Source organism: Dasypus novemcinctus, chromosome 29, assembly GCF_030445035.2.
Source record: "Dasypus novemcinctus isolate mDasNov1 chromosome 29, mDasNov1.1.hap2, whole genome shotgun sequence".
NCBI lineage: Eukaryota > Metazoa > Chordata > Mammalia > Cingulata > Dasypodidae > Dasypus > Dasypus novemcinctus.
The window spans coordinates 24955610-24983425 of record NC_080701.1 but is presented as its reverse complement, the minus strand read 5'-3'; the positions used below and the strand labels follow the sequence as shown (position 1 = coordinate 24983425).

Here is a 27816-nt window from a genome sequence, read left to right as displayed (position 1 = left end):
GTGGGTAGCACCTGCTCCTCGAAGGGCCCCTGCAGGGTTCAGTTCACACTGTGCATTCAGAGGATGAAGGGCTGGAGAGGGGAGATGTGGCGAAGGACCAGACATGTGCCTCCTTGGAGCGGTGGAGGCATGAGCCGTGATGTAAAAGAAACTGGCAGCTACGGTTCTGCAGCCTGGGGCCAAGGGTGAGGCGTGCGTGCCCAGCAGTGGCAGATGCCTCTGAACCAGGAATTGCAGAGCTGGGTTTTGCGAGTGAAGAAAAACGGTGCCATTAAAAGGCAATTATTCAAGTGATGTGAGTCAGCTATCAGCTCCTGGTGATGCCAAGCAAGGGAAGGGAGTGGTGTGGGGAGTTCGCTCTGTGTTTTGTGTTTTTTTTTCTTTAAAACAAAGCTCAGGCTGGAAAGCCAAACGCACACCTGCATCTGGGTGATGGATGGTGAAGGCTCTGGAGTGCCAGATTCCTTTATCCAAGCAGCATCAGGAATGCGGAAGGCAGCAGAGGAAAGCATCACACATGCACACACCAGCAACCAGCGGACCAAAAGGCTCTTCGAGCTGCCCACGTCTTTGACTCCTGCCTTGATCTTGCCCTTCAGGTGTGATTCCCCCACCTGGTGATCTATGGGGTATGCAGTGAGTGAAAGCAAAACATGTGGGCCACGAGAGCCAGAACTCAGACAGTTCTTGCCTCTGTGTTTTCCCTCCTGCTGCCGGCTCCCTGCCCCCTTGCTCTGGCATGATTTTATGGAAGACCAATAATGCTTTCATTTCTGGAACACTGGTGTTTTGGGTTGTTTTTTTTTTTTCCCTAAGGCAGCTTGGTCTGCTGCCACGGCAACTCAGGTCTGCAGTCTCCACCTTCGCTTGGAGGGAGACGTGAAGGAGACAGAGCAGACCCTGCTTTTAGCACATTCTGCTGAAGCTTTCAGGCATGAGGAGGGGATGGTGGTCACTGCGGAGATGGGTGCTGAAGGCACATCTCTGCCTCTTGAATCTTTCCCCTTTTGTTGCTAGGCACGCTGGAGAGGAAAGAGTTTTTACTAGCTCTGGAAGAGCAGTGCCAGAGGCCTGAAAGATGTGAACAAAGAGGGGCCACAGCCCTGAAAGCACCCAAGCTGGGCCCAGGCTCCAGGGTCTTTTGCACATGGAATAAAAACTCAAAAGTCCACAAAGGAAAAGACCACATCTTAACTGTTTTGTGCTAGAAATGGGCCAACCCTTCATTCCTACGGAAGATATTTTCCCCCCTCTGAGCATAATCTTATCCCTTGTAATGTTGATAAAGCAAAGCAGGAACAATTTCCAATTTTTTTGTGGACACTGATAATTTTAAAACACAGGTGATGCCTCACGTCTGTTTCACATTCGTAACTTCAGGGTGATTCATCGTCATCGGTGGCGTTTTTAGTTTACTGCTCAGTTTGTCAAAATCAAAGGAGATGAACGTTTGATCTCTCTGCTTTGAGTGCTGGGCGGGTGAGAGATGGAGCTGCCAGGAGCGCCTGGCCTGAGTTGGGGGGGTTAGAGGGACCCAGACTGCATGAGGAGCAGCCTCCAGACTGGAATTAAGGGCACAGTGGTTTCCCAGGGTGTCTGGCCAAGTTGGAAGGCAGAAGTAGGTCGCGAATCCTACAGCCAGTCAAGGTTGCAGAATCTTTGTAGAGGGCCAGGCAGAGCAGAATTAGGATGTTCAGATAGATTTGAATGCATCCCTGCTTACTTTGGGTAGACACAGAGAAGAGATGAGCCATACCCTGGACTGCCTTCTCCAGTCCAGGTATGGCTCAGGGGTCAGACCTGGTTTGGAAAACTGCCACTTAGGGGTGATGTGACCTTGGGTTGAGTTTACGAAAGTCCTAAGCCTCAGTCTTCTCATCTAGAAAATGAGGGGGATCATGACATGACATACTTCTTCGAGGGAATTAAATTAGACAATATACATAAAGCCCTTCACACTATGCCTGGCTCATGGGAAGCACAATATATATTTTTTCATATTAAAATAAAATCTTTTTTCCTTTGACGTCTGGAAACTTCACGAGGATTAAGCAGTGTTGGGAGCATCTTTAGACATGCTGCAGTCCGTGATACTGGACAGCTCACAAAGCCATGCTGCGTGGCAATTCGGAAATTCAGAAATCTGCCCCTAAGGCAAGAGTCTTTTGGTTAAGAATGCCCCGGGGTCTTCAGTCCTAACTTTAGAGGTCAGGGGAGGGGAGAGTGGGTGGAGTGATGATTCCATCTATAGGATGAGTGAGCATTTTATGTGAAAATGCCCTAGACTGTGACAGGTGGAAACACCAAGCCTGGGGGGCTTATCTCCTCTAGGAGAACTGGAAGGAAGGAAATGCCACCCCTCTGAGCATGATTGTGGGGCTGCCCCGAGACTCCCTGTGAATGGCTTTGGGTTCAGAGAGCTGGGCTAGGTGGGCTTCGGATGGCCTGTGTGTTCCTTTACATCCCCTGGGGAGCAGGTCATGGGGAGAAAACACTAGTGGGAGGGAGCAAGGGCTGCACAAAGTTTTCATCAAACTTCCCCATCTCCCCCAAGCAGCATCTACTGACAACAAAAATAGATTTTAAGCATGTATGAAGTATGGGGTCTTCACAGGCATGGAGTCTGAGCATCAACTGGTAGGAAGAGCAGCCAGCTGCATTTCAAGTAGAACTGAGCCATTTTTGTGGATGGTATGGTTGCTACACATGAGAAAGTCTACAGTGGCAGTAAGAGCTATGATTTCAGAACACTGGCTGGGTCATCTTCCCCCTTAGCTTTAACGTGGATTTGTAACTTGCTGAACAACCTGTCAGGAGAGTGCACCAAACCTGGATTTGGACAGTCATTTCCCTTGGACGTACCTGGTGTGAGTTTGGGGATCTTTAGTATTAGAAGTTATTGTAGCACCATCAGAAATGAAACGGAATGAAGCAATGTTACCCTTAGCTGTGAAGGTGTTCAGCCTCCAGGAGGTCCTGTGTTCCCACAATCCATTCTTGAGAAACAGAAACAAAAAAGAGGGCTTCAAACCTGTGTCTGAAGGTCCTGAAAAAGGCCATTCCTTGCACATAGAAAACGATTCCAGAACATGGCTGTTCTTCCCAGTCTTTACTTCTTCCATCTGTGTCTTGACTTTTGGGCCCTTTCTTTTCCTCGCATTCTGCAACACCTCCCCCCCGCCCCAATGTGGTATATTCCTAAATTAGCCCCATCAGTCCCTCTCCTTGGATATTTTCTCGTGTCTTCTAGCAGTAAGATCTTTTTCTGTGTCAGGGAAAAGAATTAGCTTCTGAGTTGGCACGCATTTTCCTTCACCCATTCTTAATCTTTCAACTTTTATAGCACCTTCTTGAAGAGTTCCTTGATAGGCCTTCACTGTCATCTCAACCCTGGTAAACTTTTTCACCAACCAAATTATGCTTGCTTCCCTACCTGATGTATTTATGTACGTATCTCTCTTTTTATGCAAGAGCTTGAAAAGATTTTGAAGAGCAGAGTTGTGCCTTCTCTTATCCTGGCACTTCACACAAAATAAATGCTTCATAACCATTTTGAATAAATAAAATCTCTCCCCTCTAACTATACCCTGCCACACTTCTGAATCTTTCACTGTCCCTGCTATACATAACAATACTCCATCTGTTGGAGTACAGAGACCTGGGACAGCAAATGGGAATCTGATCAGACTCCCGGCTCCCACCACCACTTCTGGGCCTCTTTACTGAAATACAGGGAGCCCCGTTCTTTGTGGGTACTGAAGAATGATAGAGAGATTATTTGAACTCTCCCTTTACTTTAACATGAGCTGGAGTTGGGGAGCACAGAGGAAGCTTTCTTTCTGATCAGCTTCAAATCTGGGAGGTCAAACTCCTTTCATCCCTTACTCTTGTCTCTGTCCTCAGACTATCCCCAAATCTCAGGGCATAACACAGTCAACATGATCCCAGGGTAGAGGATCACCACACATGGGCTCTGGTGGTATAAAGTGACCAACGGTTCCATGTCCCGCTTTCTACTCCAGCTGCTAGCAGAGACATAGGCTGTTCAGGACCATGGACAAGGCTGAAGAAAAGCTGGTTTGCCTTCCTGGTTCTGCCCAGCTCTTCTGGGCTTTCAAAGGTCAGTGAGACCAAGAATCCTATTCCCAAAAAGCCAGAGGTGGGGAGAAAGTGTCACCCTTCCTTCTTGAGAATTCCAGTCTTTTTTTTTTTTTTTTCCTTTTAATCATACATCGTAACCTCTAGCTAAGTGAGTGTTCTTTCTTAGAGAAAAGGCCTCATGTAAAACCAGGCTGACACTTGTCCACTAATTGCCTCCCAATGGAATTTAACTTATTCAGGTATTCCACTCAGGTCTTGTAGATTTTAGAGGGGGTCTTTACTGTCTTTTTATTGCATATGGGCTTGCTCAAATCAATATTCTTATATAAACCAGTGGAACAAGCATGATGGTCTCGTCTTTCTTTGAATTTTTTTTTAGTATACACATTTTATATTCTGCCTTTAAAGCTATTTTTGCTCCACAGCTGCTTTACCGAGACTCAGACTCCTACAGGCCCCAGTCGGTCCAACATGTACCTTGAATATCCTTTCACAGTGTTTGATTTCTGCAGTCAGTTGTGTAATGAGGAAGGAGTATGCAGCGAGTTTGGAAATTCCTATTAACCAGGTCACCCATGAATCTATTTTCATTTATTTCTTTATTTCTTTATTAGAAATAGCAGGGAACATGGTACAATTTAAACACAACCACTTATAGGAACTTGGCTTAAAAAATACACCTTAGTAAGTTTTCTGTTCTCATTAGACATTTCAAAATGTTGCACTACATTTTCCCACCACCAAAACACCTCTTCTCATTTACATTCTAGGGTGTGAATAGCAGCCATTGCAAATGACAAGCAATAGAAAAATCCACATTTGAGATCTTCTGCCCCAGTTAGGCCATGTCTGGAGCACCTGCTCCCTTCTTAGCTGCTCTTGGAGATGAACCATAATGAGGTAGAAACAGACTAAGATGGGAAGGTAGCACAGGTGTCGGGAGTAGAGGAAACATAGTTATCTTCAAACCCTTGCGAGGTTTCTCATGTAAAAGAGAGAATAGACTTGTTCTTGTTGTTCCCAAAGGCAGAATCACAATTGAAAACTGCAGTGGGGCAGATTTAGATTCAACATAAGAAGCACGAGTGACAAGAGCTGCTGGATTCTGGAACCAGGTTGCTGTGTGAGGTAGTGAGCCTCTAGCCACAGCAGGGGCTGTGCCTGAGGCTGAGTGGGCCATCTGCCAGGAAAGAATAAATAACAGGTCCACCTCAGCTGTGAGATTGAGTGGTCATTAGGATCTGGCACAAGTATAGGCACTTGGGGCACTGTAAAACCAGAGGTACCAATGTCTCTTTGGAGCATAAAGTGTAAATCCTTTTGAACTGCTGACTACAAATGCCCTGAATGAGCAAATACAGACTAGGCCTAGGATAGAAGGTGAGTTTGGAGTCGTTGAGGCAAGCAGCTTTTTATTTCAGGCAGATACTTTTGAAAATGTGGCCCAGCTATTTAGATAGTCTCAAAAATCACAAATGTTTATTTGTTGTGTTGGTCAAGACTTGGTTTTACATAATCTTACTTTTCTTTGGTGACATAAGGGTATCATTACAAATCTGGTAACAATCTCATTGAAATGTAGGGATTTCTATGCTCTATATAGCACTCTCTTATTTATTTCTCCTTTTGGTCTTCACCACAATTCTAAGGAGTCATGGGAAGTCTTATTGGATCAGTTAGGGTTCTCCAGAGAAACAGAAACAATAGGAATATGCATATATATTAAGAGATTAAGGAATTGGCTCACAAGTTTGTGGGGCTGGCAAGTCCATAGTCTGTAGGATAGAGCAGCAGGCTGAAGACTCAACAGGAGTTGATGGTATTATCTTAAGGCAGAATTTCTTTCTTCTCTGGGAAGCTTCACTATGTGCCTTAAGACCCTCAACTGATTGGCCGAGGCGTGCCCACATTATTGAGGATTATCTCCTTGGTTATGAGGAGTCAACCCCATCTACAAAATACCTTCACAGCAACACCCAGGTTAGAGTATGATTGAATAACTGGATGCTATAGCCTCGCCCAGTTGACATAAGACTAGTCATGACAATTCTTATTTTAGTTTTTACAGAGTAGAAACTGAGACATAGAGCATTGGACCACTTGCCCTATATGACATGGCTGGCAAATAGCACAGCCCTGGGATGCATCTGATTTGTGAAACTTGGAATTAGGCAAACTAGGCGATAGTTCTGGCCATGCCAATAACTAACAATGCAACTCTGGGCAGTCTGTTATGTAAAATGGGAGGATTGGAGTATGATCAACTGCAGGGTGCCTGTCCCTTCCCTGTTGCCTGAGATTCTCCTACCTCTCTATAACAGATGTTGTCTGGTATAATCATAACTTTTTTCCTGGCAGGTAGGAGGTTGAAATGAATAAGACATTGTGGGTTGAGTAAGGCCCTCGGGATGCACTGATGCATGTTCGTTGAAAGGTAAAATTTATACTTCAGCTGTGATACACATTTGTGATAAATTACTTTCACAAGCTTGCAAACTTTGGCTGCATTTGAATCAGGGTTTGGAATTTGAAGATATGTTTGTTTGTTTTTGTGACTCAGTTGTGGTGTGGAGTGATGGTAGGTGGCCTTTATGAATTTCAACAACCCTGAATGTAGAAGAGATAGCACTGAGTGGTGAGGGCTTCTCTTGTTGCAGAGTACAAGGTTGCAAGGAAATTATAGTTTAGACTTAAAAACAAATTTCTGGCTATTGAACTCAAAACTAGATTTTAATATTGCTTATAAGGCTCTTAAAAAGCTAACTTGTTTTCCTGATTACAAAATAATATATGTTCATTGTAAGGAATTTAAAAAGATAAGGACAATCTCAAAACCAATTACCTATAATATCCTGAAGATAACTGCTATTAAAATTTTGTAATAACTTCCTGGTATGTTTTTCTATGCATCTATTTATAGTTTAAAACAAATTTAGCATGGTACTATACATACTGATTTGCAATCTTCTTTTGTCGTTAGTGGTAAACTTTTTTGGTAGTTCATTAAATATTCTCATAAGAAGTATTATAGTATTTGATTTGAATTTGGATTTGGGAATTTCATAGTTTTCCAGTGTGTAGATATAAAATTCACTTAACCAATTTCCTATTGTTAGGTATTTGGAGTCCTTACCATTTTTTTGTTAATATAAATTATGTAGTATAATATTCTTTCCATGCAGCATGACAAAGCATTAGATGTGTCTGGTGTGTTCAAACATAAAAAATTAAAGCAAGACTTTTGTTTTGGGGGATACCAGCAAACCTACTGGGCACTTATGAGAAAATTCTAAAATATACACATTATGGCTGATTGCTAGGACAACACTGATGCTTTAGGGAGATTTCCATTCCCACTTCCTCTAACTAGACCTGTTGGTGTGACTCAGGCTTTTCCATTGTTAATGTCCTGCTTAAACATCTTTTTTTTTTTTTTTCCTGTTGGTTCTCCTTTAGCCTGATGAAGTCCTCCGATATCGATCAGGATTTATTTACAGACAGTTACTGCAAGGTCTGCAGTGCACAACTGATATCCGAATCTCAGCGTGTGGCCCATTACGAGGTAAGAACAGGCTTTCCAAGTCAATGCTTCAGACTGGAAGGAGTAGCCCACGTCAGGGTTTTAGGTCTCTAGGATACTCCTCTGGACTTGGGCTGCTTTTATGAACCATGGGCTTGAGCCTAGGTCAGTGAGGGAGGTTGGTCAGCAGCCTCATTCTGAGGTCCTGGCTAGTACCCAGGCTCTTTTCTTTTTAACTTTGTGTTTCAGCCCCTAGAGACTCCGTGAGCTTTCTCTACTTGTTACATCTGTCATTGCTTATTCTTGAGGTTCCTTTCCGGGATGCCAGAGGGGATGCATTAGTGCCAGCTCCTCTTATGACCTGAAGATAAGCTTAGAGGGACATATGGCAGCAGGAGTGAATCAGCAGCAGTGGAGCCCACTCTCCCTTTGAATTTGTTCCATCTGATTGCTGATGCCCTAATGTGTTCATCAGCAAGAGAACTTCTTCTGTAGAACTTTTAACATTGACACAAAGATAGTGTTGTCAAGGGCTCAGAAGGGACAGGGATGGATGAATAGGTGGAACACAGGGCATTTTTAGAGTGGCGAAATTGATACTGCAATGAAGATCATGTGACATTATGCACTCGTCAAAGTCTATAAAACTGTGCAGCGCAAAGTGTAAACCATAATGTAAACTGTAGACTTTGTTTAGTAGCAGTGCTTCAATACTGGTTCATCAATTGTAACAAATGTACCACACTAATGTGAGATGTTAATAATAGAGGAAACTAAGTATGGGTGTGTGTGGGTGTGGGTGTGTGCATGTGGGGTTATATGGGAATTCCTTATACTTTCAGTGTAATTTGTCTGTAAATTGAAAACTTTTCTAAAATTCAAGTTTATTATTACAAAAAAAGAATACATCTTTAGTAACCATTTTTCTAATTAAAAAACTTAAATTTACTTAAAAAAAAGGACTTCTGTAAAGTTATAACAAAGTTTCGAAGCCCAAATAGCATTAAAGGACTTAATTCAGTGGCACTAGGATGGAAGGACAAATGACTGTTTATCTGATCTCTTCTGGGAACAGAGGATGAGAGAAGAGAGGTTGGCTTGTGACTGAGGTGGGAACCTGATGCCACAAAAGAATAAAGTGATGGCCAGGGACTCCCAAGATGCTGAGCATTGCTAGGGAACACATACCAAAAGGAACATGAGTTTTCAAGTGCAATAACATGTAAGTAATTTTAGATTTGAGGGCTTAGCCAGCAATTTTCTTTTTGTCTGATGAGCCTGACAAATGCCAGTTGTCACTGTCAGTCACCAAACTCCTCTGAGATTTGGGTTGCTCAGTGCATAATGAAAATAATAATAACACACACATACAAACACAATAACATTGATCCTGCAAACTCCTCAGGGTTTTGTGGTGAACAAATGAGATCTATTGAAAGTGTTCATGAAAATGCTTCAGAGCTTATAATGTATGCCAGATATGCAAAATTATTATTCATTATTAACTCTTGTGCAGCAATGTTTCAATGGAGGTGAATAAAATTAGCTTTTCAGAGAAAAAATTTTTAAGGTCAGCATTTTTGAAAAAAGGTAGTAGATGCCTTTGTCAATTGGCAACCAAGTGTTAGAAGAAATAAATGTGGATACAAAAGAATTATCTATAAAGGGAAGAAGGTCACCTTTTGAAATGAAGAACTTAATAATTTCTGAGACTTGGATTTATTAATACAATTTTCTCCCTTTTAAAGAAATCAGGAAAACTGCCCTTGCTCTGAAATTCCATAATCTTCCAACTAGTCCCTCACTTTCTACCCTTTATTACTGTTTTCCTGATCATTCTTAATCATCTTACTAGATTCTTGAGGATAGAAACTGATTTTTTAAAATTTGATGTTTCATAGTCCCTGGAACAGAGCCTGCACATCTTAGGCTTACAGTTAGCATTTGCCGAATATATGAATGTATTACAAAATGTTCTGGCAATACTCTTTGTCCAGCACTGCTTTGTTGATTTTTGAGCTAAAAAAAAAGTCATAACAGAAATTGAGAACAACAAAAATGTTTTTTTGAAAGAAAAAATCTAGTTAGCTGCTCAGTTAAGGGTTTAGTTATTTGGCCTCAAGTTTTCATGTTAGCATACTGTACTGTGACACATCTTGATTGTTTAGAGAACGTGTTGGTATTTGTTGAATGCAGCATAGATGAGATAGAGAAAATAAAGCAATTACAACACAACTGCAATTAACAGTGTCACACCTCATCAACACAACATTAGATGCATTCCCATTGAACATGCATGGGATAAGCTGAATGATATTCTACTCCCAGGCAGAAGTGGGCACTTCTTTCAATGGGAAATACCATGTGTGTACTTGCTGCAAAGTTCCAAGGGAGTGTGAAAAGGGCATAGTCAGGATTGAAGACACTTTAGGCTGGTCTCGGGTCTTCTAATTTTGTTAGGAGACTTCTCCAATTCTACTTCTTTATTTCTAAAACGATGGCTTGCTTCAGATGATCTCTAAGGCAATTTGAGAACGGATACTCTGGTTCACAAATCTGTCTCCTGGCTCCACACACATCCTCTCTGTTGACATTTGATGTAGAGTGGATCTCTACATCTAAATTTCATTCAATTCATTGAAAATGTTGTTATACTTATTCTCAATGCTTTACCACTGATTCATCTTTAGAATATTTCATGTTCAATTCAACCAGATAACCCTAGTCTATGGGGCAAATTACTGAAATTCTACTATGTATTTTTTGTCCAGTGCTACTAGTGACTGTTATTGCAGGGGATTCTGAAGCCATTTGAAAAATGGTCTTTGTCTCCAAGAAACACAAAACTTTATTGGGAGGAAAAGCCATGGATAGATCAGCGTTTCACAAATCTGTGTGTGACACCTTGTATGTAAACTCTAGTATTTCTGCTGCTAGTTTCTAAGGAGCTGTTGATTTAATCTGATACATAGTGTTAGTTCTTCCATTAATTTGGCTTCCTGATGTATGCCACATTAAGCTGCTCTTGTTTTAGACCCTTGCATATTCCAAATTCAAAGGAGAGTCACCAGTAAGAGCTGTTGATGTCAAGGAAGACTTCTTGGGGAGTTATCTAGTCCTCAGTGAATGGGCTATGTTTATATGTTGCTGGAATGAGAAAAGTTATGGTATCTCCAAGAAGCATGGAGGGAGCCGAGCTGGCCAGACTGGAGGATTTATGTTAGGGAAGGATATGAGACAATTACTTGGATAGGTGAGGTAGGGTCTATGGTTTAAAGGAAAAGGCAGTTGAGACTCTTGTCCTAGAGAGAGGATGAGCCTCAAACAGTTACAAGTATAATGTTAATACTGAGCTTTTCTGAAGGACAACCTGGTGGTGGAGACCAGGATGTATTGTTATAAGAGAATAGCTTTTGGTATTTTTCTATGAAACTACTGTGCTATTTCTCTGAAATAGGAGAGGAAAACAAAACAGATGGGTTTAATGCCTAACAGCCATACGCCCCATTTAAAAGGCTGAACCATTGTACAGGAGGACAGGAAAACCGAATACATATCTAATAGACCAAACCCTTCCATGTTATAATTTAAAAATCTCTTTTTGCGTTTGAAGTCTGAGCTGAAAAGAATGAGACACATAAAGACATTATTATATTTCTTACTTGCTAAGCATTAATAACATGTTAATGTTTTGGTGGAAAATATAATTAGATGTTGTCTCAGCTCACTGGGTGAATCAATAGAACAAGTAGAAACAGACACAGAAGGGAAGAGAAGGCTTACAAATCAGTGTGCCTGAATGGTACATAGGTTAGAAATACTTTCCCAGTGAGGCCACTTGAGTGGTTTGCTGTGGTTTCAAGTGGCTGAAGAATAATTTTCTGCAAAGGGAAAGAGTTGCATGTACGAGTGAGGGGGGTGATTTTCTGGCATGGAAAAGACATGAAAGATGATTTTTTGGTGAAGCCAAAGGAAGAATATGAGTGAGTAGATACATTATAGGAGAGATGCAGGAAGCTAGTCATCAATAAGCCAGCCCCTGTTGTTCATGTCTTCCTGTGAACCCTCAGAGTTTCTGGGTCACACGTCTAATTAATTGTTCCAAGCCAATTCAGTGGCTGAGGCATCCTGGCACTTCCAAACAAGGTTGTAAGCTTGCTGAGGGCATGCTGGAGTGCTGCATTGACTTTCTTCATTTATTTTCCCAGCACCCATAAGAGAGCTTTGCTCATGACTGCTGCTCACTGTGCATGTGGGTTGTTAGAGTGGCTGGGTGGGGGGGGCTCTGGAGGTGAGCAGCAGTGGGGCAAGCTCAATAGAAGCACTGCAATCTGCACCAGAAAAAGTCATTTATGTTAAGAGTCAATCTGTACTTGGGAGCCGGCCATCAATATATAGGTTGCAATTTTGTAGTTACGGCAAAGACAATTCTCCACACTGATGGGAGAAGCTTTCAATGTCTCTGAATCTTGAATTATTGTCATTTCTGGTGAGTGAACCCCATTAACACACCATAATCCAGTATTTTTCTCTCATCGGTGTAGCAGTAGGCACGCTGGACCTACAGACAGGTTGAAACAGATTTTTCCTGTTTTGGCTGCTTTGATTGCCTTCCATCCAAACTTTGGTGTTCCCTGGCTTCTATTTATTTTAGGAGAACAACAGGAGGACACTTTTCTGGTTTCTGGAAGACCAGTAGTAGATGGGATGTAAGTGCTCTGTGGGCATAGACAACAAGGTAAAAAATAATGTCTCCAACACATCCTGATTAAAACTTCACTACCCTCTGGTACCACTAGTGCCCTGATTCTTGCCTTCTCCACCTTAGTCTCTCACACTGTCTTCTCAACTTTGCCTTTTCTTTTAGATTTTTTCCCATTTCCTGAGTAAGCATGCATGTGAGACAACTTCTTTCCTATGTAGAGTTGTAGGACCTATACAGATAGTGTTTCTACAACCCATCAGGTCTGCCAGGCATTGCAGACATCAGCTTCCAAATGCAGTGCTGTCAGAACTCACAGATTACGCACTTACCTGGGTATTGCATGTGATATACTCCCAAAGACTAGAGTGTTAACTGGATGAGTATGATAAAAGGTCTTTATAGCAGAATTCCTATGGGGATTCCTTCTTTGCACTATGTATGGAGAATTGCTGTTTTAGTCTCTTAAAATCTCTTGAAGTCAAGACATGCTTAATTTCTTCCAGACGCTGTTAATAAAATTATTGGAGCACTCTCCGAGGCTAAAGCAATTCTCAAGTTACCCTTCATAACGTCAGAAGTCTTTACCCTATCTGTGACTGCCTGCTAATCTTTGACCTCTGTTTTCTCAACCATTTCACTGAGTTCTTTGAGCCTCTGTAACATTTGTAACTATTCTTATAGTCTTCTTTTATTCCAGCAGATCCAGCATGGTCATTTTAGCCTTTCACTGTTGCTATTAGTTAAAATAGTCCATTGGGACACAAAATGAAAGGCTAATGGAGAGGCTACAGTGAAGTAAACAATAGGCTGAAGAATACTTTCAGTTCAGGACAGCATGCATATTGGATAAGAATAGTTATGTGGTGTACTTAAGTTCATTGGCCAAAAGGATGTAGAGAATCTCTAGCAGCATGATTTCTCATTTACTGAAAGCATATGCTCTCACTGAGTGGATTTTAGGAGTCAGGTTTTATTCCATTGGCCAGAAATCAACCACACGTCCATGCCTAACTTCAGGGAGAGTTGGAAAATGTGATTTAAATGTGGGAGAATGGAAAGGGTTCATTGATCTGGAGAAAGTGGCCATGGTAGTTGCTGAGGGCAAGGAGAGAGAAGAAGAGATGAGATGTGGGGGCATTTTCGAGACTTGGAGTTGTCCTAAATGATATTGCAGGGACAGAAGCTGGACATTATATAACCTGCCATAACCCACTGAATGGACTGGGGAAGAGTGTAAACTATAACCCATGCAGTGCAGCAGTGCTCCAAAATGTATTCACCAAATGCAATGAATGTGTCACAATGATGAAAGAGGTTGTTGATGTGGGAGGAGTGTGTGTTGGGGTTTGGGGGGTATGTGGGAACCTCTTTTATTTTTAATGTAACATTTTTTGTCATCTATGCACCTTAAAAAAGACAATTTAATAATAATAACAAAAGACTATGCAAAATAAATAAATAAATAAATAAGTGCATGGCATCACTTTTGCCACAGCCTGCCCCTCTGGTCACCAAGTAATCATTTCACACTTCTTCTTCCATATAGAACACACTCTTCCCCCTCTCCAAGAAAAACCTCAAGTTTTTCTACCCAGTCACTGCATCCAGCTAAAAGTTCAGGATCTCCAGGGAGGGGAATGATTCTCTGTATCAGATATGGATGTGACTCTTCCTGGTTCAGTGACCCATAAGTAAAAGACAAATGTTATGGCATCTCCCCCATACTCTAGAGTGGAGGAGCAGAGATAGGATGACAGCAGTAAAATCTTCCATTTAGAAAAAGGAAGAATGATGGGGAATGAGGGCAATTGTACAGAACATGTTAGGGGCCAGGCCGGGAGGTGGCAACATTGTATCCACCCACATTCCATTGACTAGAAATCAAGCACATCTTTTCTATTTTCTGTAAGAGAGGTGGGGAAACATGGCTTAACTGGGTGCCCCAGGAGGCAAAACACTTAGCTTGGTGAGCATGTAGTGTTGACTCTGCTGCACTCTGTGTGTGTGTATTGTACTGTAGAGGACAAGGTGGATGGCTCTGTGGCTAGTCTGTGAACTGCCTGCCCTCAGTCCCATTGCAGGAGCTGCTTTCCAAATATCTCGTGGTAGTGGATGCTGTCTGTGGTATCTCAGGGTCTTCTTTAGATGGATGTTTGAGAGAAATTTCTCTTTGCTCTCACTTTCAGGAAAACCTATTCTTCCTCTGAGTGATCAGCTCATGTGTCTTACAGACATTTGATTCAATGATTGTGTTTCCTGATTTGCTTCAGCCACCAAATTCATGGCTATGTTCAGCAACTATACAGGATATTTGCATTTTGTTATCCTTAATTAACTTTTAGCTTTATTATTTTCTTTCCTTCGTTTTATATTAAATCTCTGTCTCTCATTTATTTTATCATTTTGTATTATGTGTATATATTTTGATATATGTTCTTAAAATATTTGATCAAAGTGTTGGAGTATACATGTATAAATATTTAATTTTGTATTTTAACCTTTTACTCATTTTTTGGAGAGGCAGTACATTCACATGATTCAAAATTCAAAATGTGGAAAATGGTACATATGCAAAAATTCTACCCATTATTTCTGTTTCTCAGCTACACAATTCTCCTTCTCAGATGAAACCAGTGTTACTAGTTTTCTTTGAAATAGTCTATACATACAGGTGCAACTTATAATTTTTTACTTGGTTTAATTGGGATGCAGATATTCATTATATGAATGTGTCATAATTTGTAAAAAAGTATTTATTGAACTGACTGATAGTTTCCTGTTAGACTTTATAAAATGTAGGTAGAAAAAAAAAAGACTTTTTCCCTGTGAACAATCTCTTAGTGAATGATGGATTAGTTGCCTTTTGGATCCAGCCTGAACTCATTAATTATTGATAGTGACAATCATTCTTCCAGCTTTTCACTCCCAACGTTCACTTGAAAACCTACGTATTCCTGACCTCCAAGTCACTAAGCTACCTGAGCTTGTTGATTTCTTAAAATGATACTAGATGACAGAGGATTCTTAGAGGCTAATGACTTTTAAGTAGGTGGGCTTGAGTGTTGATCTGAGCCTTGTGTCTTTGTCTTGACATCTTTCGATGCTTGGAGGAAATGTTGAGGATAGTATGCTCTCCTAATTCTCTATGCTTTGGGAATTTAATTAGTTTCCTTAGGCTTTTGTTAAGGTGATTTAATTTTGACTTAATTTTTTCTAATTTGAATTCTATCACTTTCTCCAAGGATCATGTAAAGGCATACAAAGCTCCTAGTCAAGAAGGACCCACGCTGCTCCAATGAGCCCCCTGTTTCTTTCTTCTTACCAATGGCTTCAGCTCTCTTTGTCCTCTTGCCCTGGGATAGTTTTTGCCAGCATTATACCAGTAGTTGCAAGTGCTCTTATGCCTGCTCTCCACTGGTTCGAATATAGAAAAAGTCATTCCTTCACCCTGAAAATCCTGCAAGCAGTTAGATGGTTTTCAGGTTTTCCTGAGAAAATAGGAAAAATAGAACATGTTTCTAGCTCTGTCCCAAATGTTTCTCATTTGATCCTTTAGATGATGTGCTCTGCCCTTGTAGTCACAAGGGCTTGGAAAGTTTCTCTGCCTTATGATATAAAAAATCCACCCATTCATGTTTTCCATTAATACTATGTGGCTATTGACTTCCTGTTAGGGCTGGTTCTATCATCTGGAAAACTAGCTTTTCTACTTTTTTCCATAACCAATGCCCCTTATCTTACTCCTCAGTTCTTTATGGCCTGAAAGCCACCTACCATCTTTACCTGCAGAGTCCTTCAGTAAGCTACAATTTGCTTTAAAGGCACAAAACAACATTTTCTTCTTTTTCCAGTTCCTGGATAGATCCATACTCCTTCTTCCTCACCTGTTAATTTCCCTATTTCCTGTCTGTGGAATGAATTCACTCTCAGCTTATCCTCAGAGCAGACAGAGCAAGCCTTATTTATGAAAAGAGCTTTTGGTGGATTCAAGGTCAGAACATCTGTGTTGTGAATATAACCTTTGCTAAGGTATTTTAGTTCCTTTTTCTGTACCATGGGAAAGTCAGGAGTCTTCTTTCCTTTTATCCCCATTCCTCATACCCCATTCCCCATCTACCCCTTGGATAGTCATTTTATTTGCATTATATATTTTTTTGCATTTATTCTTAAAAATGAATATTGCTTTGTGGACATGTATTTTTTTACATAAATTTTTGTTTTAGAACAGTTTTAGTTATGCAGGTAAGTTGCAAAGATAGTAAAGAAAGTTTTCATCTGTACTGCACCTTTCTCCCCTTATTGTTAACATCTTACATTACTGTGTTACATTAGTCACAGCTATTGAACCATCGATATGTTATTATTCAAATTTCCTTAATTTTTACCTAATATCCTTTTCTTCCCCTAGAATAGCACATTATATTTAGCCATCATGTCTCCTCAGGCTCCTCTACACTGTGATAGTTTCTCAGATGTTCCTTGTTTTTGATGACCTCGACGTTTTTGAGGGTTGCTGTTAGGCAATTTGTAGAATGTCCCTCAACTGGTAATTGCCTGATTTTTTTCTCCTGGTTAGACTGGGTTATGTGTTCTTGGAAGGAAGGCTAGAGGAGTAACATGCCATTTTCATACCAAGGGTACATACTATCAACATGATGTATCACTGTTGAGGTTAACCTTGACCATCTGGCTGAGGTTGTATTTGCCAGGTGTCTCCACTTTAATGTGACACTCCTCCCTTTTGTACCCTTTGGAAGGAAGTCACTGTGCATAGTGTAACATTTTTAATAGACACAAATGGCTTTTTTATATGACTCTCATTCTTTTTTGCAATTTCATTCATTCAGTAGTATGTTTCTAAGAAGCACCTAGATTCCCACACATGTATCGAATCTGAAACTTGTAACTGCTGTAGAATATTCTATAACTAACAGTTTTATTTACCAATTCCTACAGGACTGGACAATTAGTTTGCTTCAAATGCCTCACTAAGAAAAGCAATTGTGTGATGAACTTTCTTAAATATATTTCGTTAAGAATCGGTCTGGGAATTTTTCTGGGATGGATATGCATGCAATCAAGAGCAGAATTTCTGCATCATAGGGCACATTATTGCTTACTTTGATTAAGCATCAGCCAATAATTAGATTTATTCTGCTTTCTCATTTTTCCTAATATTATTCATAATTGACATTTTATTGTTTTTAATTGCATTTCTCTAATAATTATAAAGTTTTAACAGCATTTAATATACTTATTAGTGCTTTTCTTTTGTGTGTGTGTGTGATTTCTATTCAGATTCTTTGTTCATTTTTCTACTGGGGTTCAGTCCTTTTTCTCTTTTATTTCCTTGTACGTTCCTTGTTGGATTTAGATGTTGTGAATAACTTATCTCATTCTTTTGTCTTCCTGTTACATTTACTTTTGGTTTCTGTGTAGCTTGAAGCTGTGCATACCACAGAAAAACATGTTCTTAAATTTAATCCACTTCTCTGGGTGTGAACTTATTGTAAGTAAGACATTTTGATGAGGCTACTTCCATTAAGATGTAGCCCATCCCAGTCAGTATGGGTCTTAATCCTATTACTGGAATCCTTTATAAGCAGAATGGAATTCAGAAAGAGTGAGAGAAAGCCAGGGAAGTAAGAAGGTGAAATTCAATGGAACCCAGAAGAGGCTGTGATGTGTGTTATCGTTATCATGTGACAAGCCAAGGACCAAGAATGACGAGCAGCCAGTCCCAGAATACCAGTCTTTGGGAGAAAGTGTTACCTTGATCCTGCCTTGATTTGGACTTTCATTTAGCCTCATTATTTAACCTGAACCATTTACTTGAGTAGCCTAGGAAACTAAAACAGTATCTTTTATTAATTTTATTCAAGTTGGTTAATTTTTTTAACTTTTATTTTCATTTTTAAAAATTAATTGAAGTATATCACTCATACATAAATATACATAAACAATAAATGTATAATAATAGTTGTGAACTTACAAAACAAATATATACATCATACAGGACTCTCATAATTCATCCTACCACCAATAACTTGCATTGTTGTTAAACCATTTTAACCAATGATAAAAGAGCATTGTCAAAATATTACTACTAACCAAAGTATTTCCCCCCAACCCACTCTCTTATTATTTTTATATCATTTATATATGAACATACGTAAACAATTATGTGTACAGTACAAGTTGTGAACTTATAAAGCAAACATGCATAACATCATACGGATCAACCCTCCACTAATACCTTGCAATGTCATGAGACATTTGTTACAAATTATGAAAGAATATTGTCAAAATCTTACTACTAATCATAATTCTTATCTTATATTTGGTGTGTTTTTCCCACAACCCACCCTATTATTTTTTAAATATATTTTTTATGACAGAAGTTGTAAACTTATAAAACCATCATGCACCTGTGCAGAATTCCCCAAAAACTCTCCTCCATCAACACACCACACTGTGGTGGAACTTTTGCTACAGAAACTATCTTCTGATTCTTACCATGTCCATAGTCTACATTTGGCTCATATTTTCCATACTACCTCATTATCAACACTACATCTTTTGCATAGATGCAAGAATATTACATTATGCTAACCACAGTCCATAGGCCACTCTAGTTGTATTTTTTCCATGCTTCTCCACATTCCCAACACCCTGCAGTAGTGACGTACATTTGCTCTAGCTCACAAAGGACACTCTTGCATCCGTACCATCAAACAAAATTCTCATCCACCTCTTGGTTTACTGTGCTGTTCAGTTCCTAGAATATTCTCTAGTATTCTGTCAATTAGCATTTACATCCCTAGACTACCATTTTCAGCCACATCTCCATTTATAAACTGGCTCTTATTCACTATGTGTTACTGTCCACTCTATTCATTTCCACACTTTTACAGTAAAGCTAATTAAAACTTCTGTATATATTAAACATCAGTAGTCCATCTCAGTCCTCCTCTTATCTCCTTTAAGAATCCACCACCTACCACCAGGTCTTGAAGATATTTTCCTAAAATTTCTTCTAGAAGTTTTATGGTTCTTGCTTTTATTTTTAGGTTTTTGATAGATTTTGAGTTAATTTTTGGATAAGGTGTGAGATAGAAGTCCTCATTCCTTCTTTTGGCTATGGATATCCAATTCTTTCAGCACAATTTGTTGACTGAATTGTTCTGCCCTAGCTGTGTGGCTAGCTGTGTGGCTAGTAAAAAATCACTTGACCATACCTGTGAGGGTGTGTTTCTGAACCACCAATTTGGTTTCATTGGTCTAAGTGTCTGTCTTTAGGACAGTACCTTGCTTCTTTTTACTACTACAGCTAGGTAATATGATTTAAAGTCTGGAGATGATGATTCACTTTTCCTTTTTATGATGTTTCTGGCTGTTCAGGACACCTTACCCTTCCAAATAAATTTGATGATCGTGTTTTCATTTTTTTTAAAAATGCTGGTGGAATTTTTATCGGGATTACATTGAATCTGTGTATCAATTTGAGTAGAATTGACATCTTAATGATATTTAATCTTCCAATCCATGAGCATGGAATGCTCTTCTAGTTATTTAGGGCTTTTTAAAATTTCTTTTAACATTGAGTTGCAGTTTTCTGAATACAAGTGTTTTATGTCATTGATTAACTCTATTCCTATTTGAGTTTTATCTATCATATTTTATTTTCACCACTCTTTTGACACTTTTAGTTACTTTTATTGATATAATCTTCATTTCTAGACTCTCTTTCAGGCCTCTTTCTCTTGTCTTTTCTTTTCAGGCTCTAGCACATCCTTTAGTATTTCCTGAAAATCTGATCTCTTGCTTAGAAATTCTCTCAGTTTCTGTTTATCTGTGAATATTCTAATCTCACCCTCATTTTTGAAAGACAGTCTTGCTGGATATAAGATTCTTGGCTGGAAGTTTTTCTCTTGTATTATCTTAAATATATCAGACCACTGTCTACTTACCTCCATGGTTCTGGTAAGAAATTAGCACTTAATCTTATTGAATATCCCTTATATGTTATGCATTGCTTTTCTCTTGCTGCTCTCAGAATTCTCTCTTTGTCTTTGGCCTTTGATATTCTGATGAGTATATGTCTCAGTGTTGGTTTATTCAGAATTTTTTGGATGGGAATATGTTGTGCTTTTTGGACATGGATATCTATATTCTTCAATAGGGTTGGGAAATTTTCTACCATTATTCTTCAAATATTCCTTCTGCCACTTTTCTCTTTTCTTTTCCTTCTGGGACATGCATGATATGTATGTTTGCATGCCTCTTGCTATCATTTAGTTCCCTGAGGTGTTGTTCATTTTTTTCCATTCTTTTCTTCATCTGTTCTTTTGTATGTTCACTTTCAGAGGCCATTTCTTCAAGCTCACCAATACTTTCTTCTGCCTCCTCAAATCTGTTATTATATGATCCCAATGTTTTTTAAATTTAATTTATTGCACCTTTCATTCTCATAAGATCTGCTATTTTTCTATGTATGCTTTCCAATTCTTCTTTGTGCTCATCCAATGTCTTCTTAATATCCTTAATCTCTTTAGCCATCTCATTGAATTTATTAAGGAGATTTGTTTGAACATCCGTAATTAGTTGTCTCAACTCCTTTATGTCATCTGGAGGCTTATCTTGTTCCTGTACCTGGGCCATAGCTTCCTGTTTCTTGGTGTAGATTGTAATTTTTTTGCTGGTGTCTTGGCATCTGGCTTACTAGAGTATTCATTCTGGGTGCAGTTATTCTCTTTAGTTTAGGGCTTCCTGCCCTTTCTCCCTTGCTGGTTGTACAGTAGGAGCCAAGCATGTAGTTGGTGCTGTAAACTGTGGAGGCTCAAGCTGCCCTTATTACACCAGGGACCAGTGAGGCTTCTTCCACCTTTCTCCTTTGCCAGGGGTAGGGACAGAGTCAAAGCTGCATGGAATAATCTAAGACTTGCAGGTCTAGACTGTAGTTTCCCAGAGAGACTGATGAAATTTCATGCCTTTTTCGCCACTGCCTGGGGCATGGATGAAGCTGCAGTTGTGGGCAGCAATCTATACAGTGTGGGTCCAAGATGACCATAGGCTTCCGATTTTCAGTCTGTGCCAGTCAAAGGTACCTGCAGTTACCTGGATAGGCTGCTGCAGGGCCTGCCGGCCTCCTTCCTGCCAGAGGTGGGGCTGAAGCCTAGGCTAGGGCTGCAGGCAGATCTGGGTGAAAGAAACCAGTTCCAAAACTGTGATTTTTGGTCAGCCTGGCTTCCCCTCAGGCTGGGGGCAGAGTCAAATGGTGGCCACCAGTCTCTTTCCAACTTGGGCTGATTCACACCCCAGCTGTTCCCAGGGTTATATCTTAGCCAGCCGAGTCTACCAATCAGTAGCTGAAATTGGCAGCCAACCATCTCCTCTACCCCTATTTGTGTGAAATGGAGCTTCCAATTCCAGCCCCAGAATAGCTCCTGTGGTGGCTGGTGCCTCCAGAGTAGGACAATCACCTGCCTCCATGACTTGGCCAGTAACTTCCTGGAGAGGCTGGCACAGGTCCCTGCAGCTTCTCCCTGCTGGAGGTGGTCCTGGTACCTAGGCTGAAGTTGCAATCTGACCTGAATGGAAAAAAGCCAGTCCCCACCAGCACTATGATCCTCAGGTCACCCTGCTTCCTCTTGTGCCAGGTGTGGAGTTAAGATGGTTGCTTCTGGCCTCTTTGACTTGGACAGGCTCAAACTCCAGCTGTTCCCAGGATTATATTTTATTCCACTGAATTTGCTCATTAGTAGCTGAAGCTGGTGCCCAACTGTCTCTTCCTTCCCTGTTTTTGGGAAGTGGAGCTTTCAATTCCAGTTGTGGAACAGCTCCTGAGGTGGCTTGTGCCTCCAGTGGAGGATGGGTACAAGCCTCTGGGGTGTGAAGCGCTCTACTTATGAGCCTTCTCTGCAGATGGGCAGTCTCCTCCTTCCATTCCTTCAAGGATGTGGCAGGATGCTCTTCTGGCCTCCTGGAGGGAGCCCCTGAACTGGTGCTTCAGCTAGTTCCAGATAGCATCTGGTGTTTACTAATTGCCCTGTAGCAGGAGGTGACTCTAGCAGCTCCTGACTCTGCTGCCATCTTGCTGGTTCTCGGTTAATTTTTATATAATAAATCTAGTCAACATTTTGCCTTACAGTTTGTTTAAAAAGTCCTTTCCATCCCTAGAACACAAAAATATTATACAGTCTTCTATTAATTTTAGACTTCTATTTCTCATATGTATATCTTTACTCTATTTGGAGTCTACCTTTATATATGATGTGAAGTAGGAATCTGTTTTGATTTTCCTTCACACAGTGAACCAGTTTTCCTACCACTATCTGCAATCCATTCTTTCCCTTTGTGATGTTACCTTTACCATACATTAATTTTCCACATTTACACGAGTCCACCAAATCAAACCTTTCTTATCTCTTGCATGTTCTACTTGTCTTAATCTGGACCAGTCCATACTATATTTAATTTCCATGTATTGGTATTAGGTCTTAATATCTCAGAGGGGCAAGTTACATCTCTTTGCGCTTCTTTATCAAAGTTGGTTTAGCTATTTGTGTGTGTTGTTTTGGTCTACGTAAGTGATTGAATAAGTTCACAAATGCAGTTGAAATTTTTATTGGAATTTCATTGCATTAAGAATGGCTTTGAGGAGAATTTATATATTTACAGGACTAAGTCATCCTATCTTAAACCAAGGACATCTATCCATTTATTAGTTCAAGCCAATTTCTAGAAGAAAATTTCAGAGCAATGTAATTTAATAAACAAAACATGAACACCTATACAATTTTTGTGTAATTTGGTTAGAGTATGGGTTATTCCTTTCTCTTATTTTGCTAAGGTTTAATCATTATTTTTCAACTAATTTCTTTTCTTTCCTCATTGTATCTCATCATGGAGAAGGACCCATAAATCCTAGTTTGTTTGTTTTCAATTAATTAACATCTAGTATAAACACCCTATTGGAGGTTATTTTTTTTATGGCCTCTTTTCTTTTTTCTTCCTTCACATTTCTCACTTTTCTCTTCCTCTTCATTGTTATGCTCACTCCTTCCATGTCTCTTTCTTGTTGCCTCCCTTGGATGAAGATGCCTAATGTGTCTGCATAAGAGTAACTCACACTTAAGTCCACTTATCCAGTAAGCATTTATTTTGGTAGTGTGTGCAATTCCTCTAGGGATGAGCTATGTAATATCAAACTCAGCTGTGTCAATAAGTCAAGGTGAGTTTTTGGTTTTATAAACCTGCCTTCCCAATCATTAGAAAGATGTTAACGTTTACTGCCAAGCTGTCTCTTAAATATTGTATATTTAAAAAATATAAAAAAGCCAAACTATGCTCCTTTTTTTCCAGTTTCACCCTTAAGCTGCATTTTCATGACCACATTTTCTTTGCAAAGTGCTATAACATTCTTTATTGAAAACTTTACTGTTCCAGGTACTCCCGTAGTCATCTCCTTTGATCTAAAGGAAAAAAAAATGTTTTATTTTCTTAAAGGAAAGGAGAGTGTTATAGTGGAGCTTTTTTATTTTGCTAGCACCATGTTTAACTCCTGACTCCTTGGTTGTTATTGCCTGTGTCTGCTTTTCAATGTGTATAATTAGGATGATCCAGAGGCATGATTTGACCTGTAGACGGTCCAATTCCATATAATAAGGTATATGGCAATGAAGTTGTCCTGGTTTTTATTTTTTTTTTACTTTTAAAGATTTATTTTTATTATTCCCCCCTCCCCCCCTTCCCTCCCACACACACAGTTGTCTGCTCTCTGTCCATTCGCTGTGTGTTCTGTGTCTGCTTGCATTCTTGTCAACTGCACCGGGAATCTGTGTCTCTTTTAGTTGCATCATCTTGCTGCATCAGCTCTCCATGTGTGCGGCACCACTCCTGGGCAGGCTGCACTTTTTTTGCACAAGGTGGTTCTCCTTGCAGGGTGCACTCCTTGCGTGTGGGACACCCCTCGCGTGGGACACCCCTACATGGCTTGGCACTCCTTGAGCACATCAGTACTGCGCGTGGGTCTCCTGGTTTTTAAAAGGTGTTTCAATCAGAATGTGTTACTGTGGAAGGAAATAAGTCAGTTTGCTTTGGGACTGAATGTCATGGGAAGGCAGGTCCAAGTTTGAAAGAAGATGATTAAAAGTCTAAGGCTGAATTAACTGAGAACATTTAAAAAGCAATGTTCTCCTTAGCTCTAGTACTTTAAGAACCCAAATGCCTCTGGAATGTATTGGCATGCCTGAGATAAGTGATACTCGTGAAGTATTTATGGACTAATCAATATTCTGATCCTGTTGATGAGGAAACAAAGTGCTGAAGTAAATCTGATGTTGCTGGAACTTTATGGCATTGAGAATTTTTCATGAAGTGTTTTCTGAGTAGAAGAATATGAAATACTGTTGACTTACATTAGTGCCTTAAAGACCAAAATGTTTTTGCCCAGGAAAGCAATCCTGTGGCTAAAATATTAATGTGGCAGGAATGCAAACCCTGTGTTTAATAAAAATAAAGAGTTCTGCTGGATCATAAGGCTCTGGGATAGTCCTTAAATCTTTGAAAATATGTTACACCTAGAAGACAACTTGCTTCAACCGTATTTATCCTCAGCCACTTTCAGTTGACTCCAGAATTCAATATGGTCTTACCCTGCCCTCTGGGAACTTTGACACTGGGAAGCTGCAAGTCTCTTGAGCTTGTTTTTATGACATTGATGCACAGAAGGATACAGTGTTTAGTGTTCTTATACTAGATCAGCCACAGTACAGGATCATAAGAGATGGGTAGCTTGCAGCTCTTTCTGAGCATTTCCTTCTATGTTAGGAGTATAGTGGTGAGCAGCCCTGATGAGTAGCTGCATTTATTCTCTCCCAATTTTTGAACATCTACACTGTGTACATGCACCATGATAGGTTCAATTTTCATCCTCTACAGGGATTCCTAGATGATGAAGACAAAGGTTTTGCACTCATTTTGGGTAGGAGAATTAAGACAGGTTCACAAGTGATGATGATCCAAATGAGAAGGATGTAAGCAGCATTAAAGAAGCATAGGAGTGCCCCAGTCATCACAGATTTAGGGTGACTTAGCAAGGAAGAAAATTCAATTTGACTCATTCTTCTCCATTTAAAGAAATGTGCAAAAGAAGAACTGCTTGTGTCTTTTCTGTAGGCTAGATCTGTGTATATTATATAATTAATAATTAAAAAGGGGTTATGTGGTTGCTTAATATACAGAACAGTGCCTGCTTATGGCAGCATATTTCTGAGAAACAAGGCTGCTCAAGTTCAGACTTCAGTCAGGAAGACTTGTTTTTCTGTATTTGGACATTTGTCATGTGTGTGGCCATGAGGAAGTAATTTGTAAGGCACTGAATAAATAAACAACAATAACAACCAAGAAAAATTCTGATAGCAATGCTCAGTGATTGCTTTCCTAGGAGGTTATAAGTCTGTGGCTCTAAGCACTCCACTGAGTAATCATACACTGTATAGAACTATCTGCATGCAAAAAGTTTAGATTGTTTTTTCACAAACTGAGTACATGGGCATATTCTTGAGATCCTACAAATTCTTTTAGACTTTTTAAATAATATTTTATGATAATTTTAAGGCATATATTTGACTAATTATAAAGACAAAACTTCCCCTTTTTCCATGATAACAATTAAATGTTATTTTGGTAGGATAAGATTTTAGATTATTAAGTTATTGTTTCTCAGACAGGGGTCATCAGAGCCTAGAAAATTTTATTACTGTGGACCCTGGAGAATTTCTTCTTCTAAAGGGGTGTGGTATTTTACTTAAGCTGGGAAAACATTGGTTTAAACTTCATTGCATATCTGAGCCTACTATCCAATCATCTCTTTGGGGCTTAATTTTTAAAAAGTGCTTTTGTGCCAGTAATCGCCAGAGTCATTCAAACGTTTAGATGATTAAGATTAGCCAATTCACTGGATTCATTTATTTAACAATTAATTTCTCCCTTTCCCAGGTAAATGGTGTTGCTTTTAAAAAATATTAAAAAATGGCTGCCTTTCTTGCATCTATTCAAATTGAAAAGCATTCAGAGCCCCCAAGGACCTCAGGAGAAAGCTCTGATGGTGAGGGGACACGTTAAAAAATGCAGCATAAAGAAACACTTTGTGTCTTTTTTTCCTCTGACTCTGTTTCTGTCTGTCTGTGTCCATATATCAGGGAGAGAAAGAGACAGAGAGAGACAGGGACAGAGATAGACAGAGAGAAATAAGGAAGAGTTTCTGAGAGCTGTATATTAAAAACGACAGGAAGAGGGAAGTCGGACCCAATGCCAGAGGTAAAGAGAGCTGGGAACAAGAGAGTCAGTTGAGGAGACTTTGGTGTGAAAGCATCCCCTCTGTGGCAGTTTGAAATTATTTTATGAATTCCACAAAGAGAAAGATCATATTTGTAAACTGATCTCTTCCTCTGGGTGTGATACCCTTTGATTGCATTAAATTCAGCTGAGGTTGCTTTGATTTGATTACTTGTTAAGCTTGAGTTAGGGCCTTTTTGATGTAACTACATTTGTGGGTGTGACTCAAGTTGAGACCTGCCCTCTTGCTGGGTCTGATATAAACTGACACTCCCTCAAGAAGACACTCAGGAAGGGGAAGAGAGCGCTCAGTCATTTTTTGATCTGGTCCTGTGACAGAAAGATGAAGGCTTCCACAGCTAAAGCCCTGGGGAGAGATGAATCGTTTTGCTGATAGCTTACATCTGTCCTTGGGAAGAGAGCCGAGACTGATATAGAAGACCCAGAAAGAAACAAGCCCTATGCCAGGAGACAGAGGACTTCACTTATACGTGAAGTCTCAAGAGACTGGGTCCTCCGAGCCTCAAGAGGAAGAGGAAGCCCCAGAGGGGAAGGCAGAGACCAGACAGAGATCGCCCGCCATCTTGTTTCAACATGGGGCAGCTGACTTCGGTGAGAGAGTACTCCTTATGGTACCTTGAGTTGGACTTTCCACGGCCTTGGGTCAATAGTTTTTACCACAAATAAATACCCTTTATAAAAGCCAACAGATCTCTGGTACTTTGCATCTGGCACCCCTTTGGTGGACTAATACACCCTCTAAATAGTAGAAACACAGATCAGAAACCTGGTGTGGAGAACAGGGAAGTCTCTATGCTGCTATCACTGCCCACAATTTTAGCCACTATTTCATTCACTGATGACAAGCTAGGTGGGCTCAGGTTTAAGTTGTAGGAAGTAAAGTTGAGAAATAGCAGCACCAGCAGTAAAGGTAAGGGACAATTAATCTCAGCCAAGTACTGCTTTGGGAAAGCAAGTAAGAATATCCACTTTGTCAATGAAGTTTTCTTCTGTCAGAGCCAGCATAAAGTTGTAAGTGATCAGAACTATCAGGTGCTTCAGCAGGGGCCTAGTGATGTCCAACTAGGGTAGATTTATGCAGCCTATGGAAATTCAAGGCAGCTCTTCAAGGTAGAATCAGTCAGGGAGT

The 27816-nt window shown here is 40.0% G+C and overlaps 1 protein-coding gene across 1 annotated transcript in view; it reads left to right on the top strand.

Annotated features, from left to right (window-relative positions):
- The window catches only part of ZMAT4 (zinc finger matrin-type 4), a 362499-nt gene that overhangs the window by 59412 nt on the left and 275271 nt on the right, over window positions 1–27816 (top strand). The window contains exon 2 of the mRNA XM_023591776.3: window positions 7558–7663. Within this exon, the coding sequence (XP_023447544.2) occupies window positions 7562–7663 (102 nt within the window). The 5' untranslated portion in view covers window positions 7558–7561. The remainder of the gene's footprint in view (window positions 1–7557; window positions 7664–27816) is intronic.